We start from the raw sequence: 11,776 nt of genomic DNA, 5'->3' as shown, positions 1-11,776 counted from the left end.
TGACCTAAGTAGCACCCAAGGTCTTGCGTTCAAATCTACATAAGAGCATGAATTTTTGATTGGGTATTTGTGGGCTAAGTCCTTAGTTGGGCTAAGTTCCCAAATTTTAAAAATAGCTACATATATCTGACGAATATACTGACCGGGTAAAAATATTCTACTAAAAAAGGGATTAGTACACTAATATAGAGAATATCAGTAGGGGTATCCACCCATGTGGTATTAAAATAAGGAGCACGTGCAGGTGCACGTGTCGTAACTTCGAATTTAGTATTGGCGCTGTCCCAAAACAGTCAATTACATCCAGAAACAAAAATGTTGGTGTCATGTCGAGGATTAATTAGGACGAACCTATCAGACTATCACTTCTCTATCGAATTTATGTTTAATTTATTTCCGCCCCAAAGAATTGGACCGTACCATCCACCACGCGTGCCACGCGACGGTAACAGATAGACCCCCTTACTAAATGTAGCTACTTAACTAACTTGCTAATTTCTTCCCCACAAACTAACACTTGTCGCTGCCAACCGAAGCTTCTAGCCTACATGTAAATTAATATTAACAGCACAATCAGCAGTAACAATGGATCCGGACTATTATTAATAGAACCCTACCACACACATTAAGCAGCAGTTCAGCACACTACACTAGACACACAGAGTGAGAAAGAGAGAGAAGGAGAGAGCAACAATGGCGGATCAGGCTCACACCATAGAGGTTCCCACTGACGCCGAGCTGCTGCAGGCGCAGGCCGACCTATGGCGGCACAGCCTTTACTACCTGACGTCCATGGGGCTCCGGTGCGCCATCAAGCTGGGCATCCCCACCGCGATCCACCGCCACGGCGGGGCCGCGTCCGTGCCGAGCCTCATGTCCAAGCTGTCGCTCCCGGCGAGCAAGCAGCCGTTCCTCCGCCGCCTCATGCGCGTCCTCGTCACCAACGGCGTGTTCGCCGCCGACCACGGCGACGGCGGCGCTGAGGTCGAGCGCTACCGCCTCACCCCGCTGTCGCGCATCCTCGTGGACGGCGCCGTCGCGGACGAGCACCACAGCCAGACGTCCTTCGTGCTCGCCGCGACGTCGCGGCACTACCTCGAGGCGGCGCTGGGGCTGGACGAGTGGTTCAGGAAGGACGTGGCGCCGCCGCCGCCGTCCCCGTTCGAGGACGTGCACGGCGCGGCGCTGTTCGACGAGAGCACCCCGCTGCTGGACCCGGAGCTGGACGCCGTGGTGAACGAAGGGCTGGCGGCGCACGACAACCTCGGCATCGGCACCATCCTGAGGGAGTGCCGCGACCTCTTCGCCGGCCTGCGGTCGCTGACCGACTGCTGCGGCGGCGACGGCACGACGGCGAGGGCCATCGTCAAGGCCTTCCCGCACGTCAAGTGCACGGTGCTGGACCTTCCGAAGGTGGTGGACAAGGCCCCCAAGGACGACGTCGGCGTTACCTATGTCGCAGGTGACTTGTTCCACACCGTGCCACCAGCTCAAGCCGTGATGCTCAAGGTATAATCATCTCGGAACTACTTTCCCGTCGCAAAATAAATCAAACTTTTAACCATATATCCAACGTTTGACCATCCGTCTCATTTGAAAAAATTCAAGAAATTAAAAAAATAGTCACACTTAAAGTACTATTTATGATTTATCATCTAATAAAAACAAAAATGTTAATCGTAAAAAAATTAAATAAAACGAAGAGTCAAATATTATAGGTAAAAAGTGAAACATTGGTTTATTTTAGCACAGAGGGGAGTAATTTCTAAATGACCGCTACTAATTATGGTAATTAACTTGTCGATGACGTACATGATCATGAAATAATGATTCGCACAACACAAGTGAGCTTGTTTTATTAATATACAGACTATCTGCATAATTCTAACTTGTAAGATATATAACTTAATCATAATACGAACTGAAAACATATATTGTGTCCTAGATATTTATTAATCGTCTTGAAGATTCGAGTACGATGGACTCGGTTGGGACAACGTACAAAGGATGATAAAAGAAATCATGGACTCGGTTGGGACAACGTACAAAGGATGATAAAAGAAATCATCAGAAACAAATACTTAATTCAGCTACATAATCAAAATACTAGATCGATCATTGAATGATTGCTGGAAATCCTTAACAGTTAGTCCGTATCTCATATAATTTAATATCGAATCAATCCATCCTAACATCATATTCAAATACTACCTACGTCTACGTCTGTCCCATAATAACTTCATTTTTCGTTTTTCCGAGCCAAACGTTTGACTTCGTCTTATTTAAAAATTTTGTAAAAAACATAAAAAAATTAGTTACGCATAAAGTATCATTCATATTTTATCATCTAGTAACGATAAAAATATTAATTGTAAAAAATTTCAAATAAGACGAAGAGTCAAAACATTATATCAAAAAAGTGAAAAATGGAGTTATTGTCGGACGGAGGTAGTATAACTTTGTAATAATTCCAATCAAATGAATACACTGGCCCACAACTGAATTTCTATGATTTATCTTATTAATATAGGTATACATACATGACAAATTCCTCTGTACGTAGTACGTACCCTCAACAGCTGCACAAAATATATGTCGCACGGACACGCACAACGGGTATTGCGTGCATTCACCTCAATACAACAAAATTGTTGAAAACAATTATATACTACTCCGTCACCAAATAAGTCAAGCATTCATCTCAATTCAACAAAAAATTTAAAAGAAAAATTAGCTACTACTTTTTTAAAATAAGTGAACAAACTAGAGAGATGACAATTTATATATATTGGGGGCAAAATGACTAAGACTTCCCTTATGAATAGAACATTAGTTGGGGTAAAATTAGAAGAAATTTAACGAATATATAGGTGGTATGGTATATATGGAAAGTGGTAGTTCAGAGTGTACTTATTTTAGGACAATTTTTTAATGCAAATGGTTGATCACTTATTTTGGAACCAAGGGATGAGTAGGCCACAATTATTGCATGTGTGTATGGATATACCAAATTGAGTCTAATATTTGACTTTTCTCCTTTTTGCCCAACAAAACACACTTCTGCTAACCTCCTGCCTCATACACATAACACTTCTAGTCACGTAGCAGAATAGCTCAAATTCCCCAACTATAGCACACAAAAAACCAGGCACAGGACGTCGGAAATTGTTGAGTGAATACCTACCATAAATCATATGCATCTGTCAGTAAACTCTAATGTGGCAGTGTACATGCATGAATTCAACAAGCACGGATATACTAATTTAAGTCCTCGCGACCACATTTACACACACTAAAGTACCTTGTTTGATTGGAATTCTAGAAGTTTCATGGATTATCACCATCATTCACTTTATATTGAGCAAGTACTTAACAACTGGCCGGTGTGGTTGTAGGTGTGCAAGTGCGTATGAGATTATAACAAGAAAAAAAACATGTTTTGCTCGGAAAGAAAATCAATATGTACTAATGACATCAATTGTTATTCATCAAATATATACACCAAGAATATGTAGTAGAAACTCAAGAAAAGTTGTTATATGTAGAATCTTCTTCATAGGATACTGACTTTATGAAAATTTGTACTGCCGTACATAAGGATTGCTTGATTAATTCAGTCGATCGACCTTGCATCCTTCACAGCTGGTTCTGCACCACTGGAGCGATGATGACTGCGTGAAGATCTTGACTCAGTGCAGGAAGGCCATCCCTTCACGGGAGGAGGGAGGGAAAGTCATCATCATAGAGATACTGGTTGGTCCTTCGCTAGGGCCAGTCATGTTCGAGGCCCAGCTGATGATGGACATGCTCATGCTCGTCAACACCAGAGGCCGGCAGCGAGACGAACGTGATTGGCGAGACCTGTTCATGAGAGCTGGGTTCAGTCACTACAAGGTTGTCAAGATGCTTGGAGCTCGAGGTGTTTTGGAGGTCTATCCCTGATAGATGCTCGATCCTACATGATTTTATGTACGTATGTGTGCCGTGTGCTTGTGTTTGGATCGTTTACGTACTGCGAGAAGGTGAAATAAAGGGAGTGCCATGGAATCTGAAAGGAAGTTTCGCCCAACATGAGAACCTGAAGTAGTGTTTCACTTTGGGTGCATCAATGTTTGGGCAGCTTTCGAATCAGAAGAATACTACAGGCTACAGCGCTAGCTAGTTCCTGAATACTGCTGGTGTGTCTTTGTATGTCCCTTGGCTGTATATGTGTATTTCAACAAGTCCTTGTTTGCTGCTTGTTTATTGTACTAGAAAAATAATTTATTGCCACCAATTTATTACAATGGAAAATAATTTGTGACAATATATTGTACTATCGCAATGATAATTTTTCTGTGGCAAATAATTATATTTTGTTGCAACGATTTACCATCGTTGTTTTATTCAGTATTTATGTTGCGATAAAAAATGAGCTATCACCACAAAAAATATTACTATTGCAAAAAGCATATTCTATCACCATAATTTTAATTTATGTGGCAATTTGCATAGTACATGGTATTTTTCACTATTTTCTATTGCCATGATTAACAAATTCGTTGCAATAAAAAATTTATCATCTCATTATTTAACTTATTCTTTTCATATGTACATGGATTAGGATACATTTTGTATGAAATTTAGATCTCTACAACTTAAATTTTTCATTTGAAATGTTTTACGTACTCAAATTTATGATTCAAATCTTAGATAAAAAGGCTCAAATAGAATGATATGTTTTCTTAAACAAAAATTGATACGTAGGTGAGTTGGTAAAGGAGAGAGCGCGTGAGGGAGAGATCTTGGGTTCAAATCTTATCCATGACAAGATATCATAGGAAAATAGTTAGAATGATAAATAAATTAATGTTGAAACATTTATTTTGGTACATATGGAGTGGTGACAATAGTTATCTATTACAACGATGTGGAGTGTTACAATACATTTTTTTGTCACATCAATTTTGTGGCAATATCAAATTTGTTACAACTAAATAAAAATCGTTGCAATAATCTATTACCACGCTATTTATTACCACGGCTAGCAATGATTTTAAGATTGTGACAACATGTACCTATTGCAATGATTTTAGCATTGGTGCTATGATTTTTTTCCTGGCGATAAATTATTTTTCTAGTAGATATATAGTACGCAATTAACACGATGTGTGCATAACTGCATATAAAACTTGTCATTTCTGACGTACCATGTTTGTAAGGCTAACTAGCTCACTTGATACTCGCCATTGGCGTCTACGCGTGTGTCCAGTCTATTATTTACTCCATCCCCTCCGCAGTATAACTTTAATTTTCAGGATTTAAATTTTATATTCTAAGAATTTATTTACTACTTTATATTATCCCAATAATTCTAATCATTCAAAACTATTCAGAAAGAGAGTCTAACCATGCAAATTTAAAACTTCACAAATGAGATGACTAAAAGAAAATCTTCTAATGTTATCTTAGTCTTCACTGCATATACGGATAGGCAATCGGTTAGTGCAGTTTATTCGATTGGATTTATTCGGTTTTTAGTATTTTGATTTTTGAATATTGAAAACCGAAATTTACAATACAAAATTATTAACCGAACCGAAATAACCAAATTATTTCGGTCAGGTTATTTCGGTCATCGGTTAAAAACTAAAATTATTAATAAATCTTCATAAGATTAATAGTTATAATTTCACCAATAAAATGACAACAATAAGTTTAATACACTATGCATAATAGACTGATAGTTATAGAAAAGAGACTGAGGAGTGGACGTTGCATCGCATATTCACACTTGCCTATTGGGTTGGGCTACGCCGCAACTTAGAGAATATAGAGTAGCGAGGTGTTAGTTCGATTAATTGGATGATTTCGGTTTTCTAAAAGTAAAAACCGATTAAAAAACCAAAAACCGAAATAATTAATTTTAAAAACCGATTTAAAAACCGAAAACTGAAATAACCATATAAATCGATTATTTCGGTTCGGTTCCGGTTATCATGTTTGGTTTTCGATGAATTTGCCCAGCCCTCACTGCATAAATCCTAATTATACTTTGGAATAGAGGGAGTAATTAATTAACAATATTAATTAGTTGCCCTTAATATGAAACATACGTGACTTTTGTGTTCTTTTGTTAGATGGAGATGAAAAAATTATCTGATTATCATGATAACTATGTCATGATATAAGCAGTGAAATTAACTACTACAAAATTAAAATTCTACTTTATAAATATGAAATGATCAACTACTATATAAGAACTTTTTTTTTAAAAAATAAACCTTTTAGTTGTTTGGAAAGCATACACGCAAAACCCGAGGAAAATCTTTCTAAAACCCATAGCTAAAGGCAAATGATTGTGGTTGGTTTTTTTACTCAATACTAAAAAGAATGGAATATACTGTTAGAGATATGATCCGAATTATACAATGTATTTGAATTATGTTTTTAGTTTCCTAATATGACTTCTAATATTTTCCTTTAGGACTTTTAGTATATCCTAATAAGACTTGTATTCTTTTCCTATTAGCACTGTTAGATTTTTCCCTTTATATATCTCGTGCAAGCTTCACGGGAAGGGTGCGGTGGCGTTGTATTCCTCTATGTTGTAATCATCTTCTCAGTTATTATTACCACCGGTTGACGCTTGTTGTTTTTTCCTATAAAAGTTTTTCATATTAAATTTGTATCTTCGTTTTGCCTGTATTTTCCTAACATTTACCCAACTTTATTTGGCATCAAAATACAACACTCATGCAATGTTCGGGCATTCTCCAAGCAATGATTAGGATTATGTCTATAGAATTAAATAAATCCTCACATAGGATAGTTGATGATGTGGCAATTAAGTAATTAGATAAAAAAATCATGTCTTGCATACGACATGGTTTATACACAACACCTAGAATATAATGAGAGATAAATACACTAAATTCAAATGTAAATTATTCACGGCCGCAGTATAAACCACATCCCGATCTTCATGATAATTTTAGAGATAGGATATGATATTCCTAGTTTGGGTGAAAGAAGAAATGTATAGGTTTTAAAATTCACTATGTCAACTTTGAGATGTTTAATAAATTAACATCTTGTCATATTTTGTTTCATTGCTCCCTTGGAAGCTCCAGGCACCCTCATATTTTCCAACCATAAATTTGAAGTTGATTTTGAGGCTTTTTTTATCAGACTTTATTTTCCAACCTTTTATTTATATCACTAAGAACATGTGTGTAAATATTTTATCTACATATTAATTTTCTTTTATAAATATAATCTTTCTATGCCAATGGTTTTGTTTCTGTTTCTTCTGAGTTCTGTCCGGCTAGAAATGATTTCGTGTTCAACAATAATTGTACACATCAATCGGCTGGGAGATATTATTGGTTCGGTGGACATGGAATCCCATAATGTAGCGGGACACAGAAATTTATCGGCTGGGAGAACAATATAAGTATCTTTATTTTATTAGGCAGAGACTCACTAATACAGAACCTAGCAAATTTGATGGGTCATCCGTGATAGAACCTAACAGCCCATCACATCCACACTCATCTGTGACAGGCCAAAATAAGACTCGTTGTAGATGACTCTATTCGGTTTGGCCCTTCACCGATGACATATCATGTGTCGGACCAAAATTTACACCTGACACAACTTATCCGTGAAGGGCAAAAATCAACGCCCTTCACTGTTGACACTCATCCGTGGAGGGCCAAAATAAAGGCCCGTCACGGATGAGTCATCCATGATGGGCCATATCAAAGATGAAATGAGTAATCCGTGAAGGGCCAAAATTAGTGCCCGTCACGGATGAGTCATCCATGACGGGCCATAACTATGGCCCGTCAAAGATGTGACATGAGTGGGCCGCGACTGTTTCCCCCCTCACCAGTTCAAAATTTTTATCTTTCCTCCTCTCTCTCCTTGCGTGATATTTCCCCTTCTCAATGTTTCTCTTCCTCTCTCGGTGCCGAGCACGAGTGGGCGACGACGACAATGAGTAGGCGACAACGACGACGACATCGGTGGTGGTGGTGGCGCTGACCCCAACGACGACAAAGAGTGGGCGGCGATGTGGGTCTCGTCCCGCCTGGATCCGACGGCGGCGGGCCTCGCCATCATCTCCTCCACCTCCGCCGGCCACCGTCCCACCATCTCCTCCACCTCTACCTTGGTGCCGTTGACCCTTCTCCCTCCCGTGCGGTGCAGCCAGCGCGATCTCTGCCGTCCGCCGCCGCCGGATTCGGGAAGGTAATTCTCAGCTGGGAAGGTAAATTCTAATATTTTCTATCATAATAAATTGGAAATAATAGGATAACTTATTATTTATCAACAGTAACTTGTATCATTTCCATGCAGTACTACCATTTTATCCGTGTGATTGGTTGGAAAGCATCTCATGTATCCTTGGAGTGTGTACTTCAATCACAACCAAATATGGTCTGCTTCAAAATATCGTAAAATCTAACATATGTGCAAAGTTGTTTTTTATAACATGTGTGCAAGGTTGTGTTTAGCGTGGCTTTTTCCTTTGCTTCAGGTTTAACTAACAATGAATTAGCCTTGTAATTTTAGTGTCGAGCATGTGCCTTGGGGAATAGGCGAGAGTTGGTTTGATTAAAGTCTTAACTAGATGTTGTAAGCTGATAGACATGATGGTATGTTAAATGTTGCTGAAACAAATCTTTTCATGTTGCAACTTATCTGTTGTTTTGGTGCTAGAGTGCCTCACTAATAGTTGCTTAATTTGTTATTAGGTTTGAATGTGAGATGGTATGAGAAATTGGATTAAAGTATGCATGAATATATACGTGTCAAGGGTTCTTGGAATATATACTATATATAGCTTCATTCATTTTTTTAAGGACATAGCTAGCAACATCGTGAGGCCAGAAAATAAATCAATTTTTTTGTTGTGTATTTGAGTATCCGTAAAGGGCCGTAAAGCGCCCGTCATGGATGAGTCATCCGCGATGGGCCGTATCTCATGGCCCGTCACATATCAGTCATCCGTAACGGGCCGTATCTCATGGCTCATCACCGGTGACTCATCCGTGACGGGCCATAATTTGAGCCCGTCAAAGATAAGTTTTAGTCATATTTTTTTCCAATGTATTTAATCATCCGTGAAGAGCCATAATATGTGCCCGTCACGGATGAGTCATCTGTGACGGATAGGGGTGTAAGTGGGTCTGTCCGCGAACCCGCTTATAGATCAATTAAGTGGGTAACCCGGTGGACAACCCGCTTAATTGGCCTATAAGCGGGTTGACGGGCCGGCCCACTTGCACCCTTAGTGACGGGCTATGAGCATCTCGGTGACGAGCTTTACTTTTGGCCTGTTAAAGATGAAGATCATCGGTGACGGACTTTGGCCCGTCAATGATGGGTCTTTCTCATGAGTGACCACTCATCACTGACCAGACCATTGTCCGTCATAAATATGGGTTTAGTCCCGTCACGGATGACCGGTTGTATAGTAGTTACTCTCTCCGTCTAAAAATATAACATTTTTTGGTATTTAGAATTTGTCCTAAAATATAACAACATATCTAACTCATCTTTCATGTGAACAAACCGAAAACATCCTCTTTTTAATTTCTCCACTCATTTTTGTTCTGTTGAGCTGTATGTACCGATCAAATGAACTCAAAAGCTCAATCTAATTGAAATTAACATATCTGAATCAGTCACAACCGCTCTTTGTTTAATTATACCCTCGAATAATTATGTCATTATATGTAAGTGTTTATATTTTAAGATACAGGAAGTACCTATATGTGAGAAATGCAGTATAAAGGAAAAAGGGTAAACAATGAACGCAAATGTATACATACTACGGAACCCCCTATCTGTAACGGGCCGAAATAGGTATCAGTCACGGGTATGTGGTCCGTGACAGTCAAAGGGCTTACTGAAACCCAAATGTTTCAATCACGGGTCAACGGACCATTACGGCTAAACAATTCCCGTAATGGTTCGTCATTTCAAACCGTGACCGATACTGATCCAGGAACCCATGCTAAGGGGAGAAGACCCGTGACCGATAGTTAGCTGTAACGGCCGAGAGCGTAGAACCGTGACTAATAGGAGAGTATCGGTCACGGTTCTAGATAGTGGTCCGTTGACGATATCGTCAACTGGCAGTAGTTTATACCAGTCACGGATATGTAGTTATTAAAAAAAACAGAAATCCTAAAAATCGGCTGGTCTTAGGTAATGCCAGCCATGCCCCCTGTAAACAAGCAATAATCCAGTAATATGTGCAACAAACCGGTATAATTCAATTGCATAAACGTCATGCCAAATATTATGGTAAGCAAGCAATTAGTAAGACACAAATAGTAATGCACGATGTAACAATGAAATATCAGTTATATACACAATCAATCAACTCTTCCATCACAATAAAAAAGTTAGACATGTCAGAAAAACTCATCGAATTACAACGACATAGGTACATTGAAAAATTTGAATGAAATTTAAGACAGTGACTAATCAGTTATCCCTTATACTTGCTAGCGTAAAATTGCCGGATTGATTACATCGGTTAACAAGAATGCAGCAATTTCTCCTCGGATCTTGCTCGCATCAAATGTAGTCAACTTTACGAAAGCTAGTTGTAGGATAAAAGGTTTAGTTATTACTTAAGTTAGGAAATAGGTAAGATGGTTGCATAGTTCTGGTGATTTGGACAAACCACAGGATCGAACGTGTTCACCTGTTGGGATAAGTTGCTCATGTGGTGACAAACATGAAAACCACACATGAGTCCAGTTTGTTGAGCGATGTGGAAGTCGAACTTATGAGTAAGACCCAATCTCTTCTCATCATGCTTCCCACCCATAGAGACATATGGTTCCCACGCTCTGTCCAAAGCTTCTTTGATTGGGACCCATGTGTAAATCAGCGATATCGCCAAATTTGAGGTAGTACACCATGTTCCACTTTGGTCGTATGCATATGAGGATCCAATTTCTCCTATAATAGGTGAGAGTAAATTTGTAAGTACGTCATAATCGAATGGAAAACTCAATTAATTATCTATCACCATTACTGTTGATTGTGAGCCAAAAATATAGCTTCCATGTCTTGATGGGCCCACAAGCTCATCCCAATGAACTGAATAGTGGAATCCAAGTTGGACTTAAGAGTTCTCTCCTTGATGAGGGATGGATCTAAGAAGCCAACCCTCAAGCCATTCTTTCGAGTCTCTCTCCAAGACATCCTGCAGTAATTGAGCTCTTCAAAGGTTAGATTAGAACACGTAATTATAGTGGGTTAAATGTTGATAAGTCTAACGGACTTACAAACTGTAGCACTTGCGCAATCGCGTGTCGAGTTGGGTTAGGTTGAACAAATCCCATCGATCATTGAAGCCCACGACGAACATGGTCGTTGGAGATAGGAAAGACTTGCACCCATGTGAACCAACCACAGACTCATCCCTATTTTGGCATTTCGAAGAGGTCATGGTCATGTACCATGCGTGAAGGTCCTGGCATGCCTAACCAACTGATTTTAGTGTTAGGTCGTCCACCAATTGCCAACCTAGCAAAAAATGTTTAGCTTTGCCTTTATTGGATACACCGGATGGTATGAGTCGTTTACCCATGTCAAGTTTCTTGGCCAATGCTGGCTTTTCGGAGCCCTTTCCCCGTCGCCTTCCCTTAGTATCTTTTTTCTGGTACATCATGGAAGGGGAGGAGGAAGCCCGGACAACAGTCTTGATAGGGGGAAAAATTGGCAGGACATCTTCAACCTCCAATGCTAGACCAGAAACAAAATGAGG

The 11,776-nt window shown here is 39.5% G+C and overlaps 1 protein-coding gene across 1 annotated transcript; it reads left to right on the top strand.

Annotated features, from left to right (window-relative positions):
- Positions 1 to 642: 642 nt before the first annotated feature.
- LOC102721315 (probable O-methyltransferase 2) lies at positions 643 to 4,298 on the top strand. The gene is made up of 2 exons (XM_006662821.1): positions 643 to 1,509; positions 3,643 to 4,298. Exons 1-2 carry the CDS (start codon positions 694 to 696, stop codon positions 3,940 to 3,942), a joined length of 1,116 nt encoding a protein of 371 aa, XP_006662884.1. The 5' UTR covers positions 643 to 693; the 3' UTR covers positions 3,943 to 4,298.
- Positions 4,299 to 11,776: the final 7,478 nt, after the last annotated feature.

This window comes from Oryza brachyantha, chromosome 11, assembly GCF_000231095.2.
Source record: "Oryza brachyantha chromosome 11, ObraRS2, whole genome shotgun sequence".
NCBI classification, from domain to species: domain Eukaryota; kingdom Viridiplantae; phylum Streptophyta; class Magnoliopsida; order Poales; family Poaceae; genus Oryza; species Oryza brachyantha.
This window is presented reverse-complemented; position numbering and strand designations above follow the sequence as displayed.

What these genes read in the sequence shown, in the direction of transcription:
- LOC102721315 (XM_006662821.1), top strand. Translation starts at nt 694, where the DNA reads ATGGCGGATCAGGCTCACACCATAGAGGTTCCCACTGACGCCGAGCTG. An exon ending in CTCAAGCCGTGATGCTCAAG is followed by an intron (nt 1,510 to 3,642) that starts GTATAATCATCT and finishes CATCCTTCACAG; the next exon opens with CTGGTTCTGCACCACTGGAG.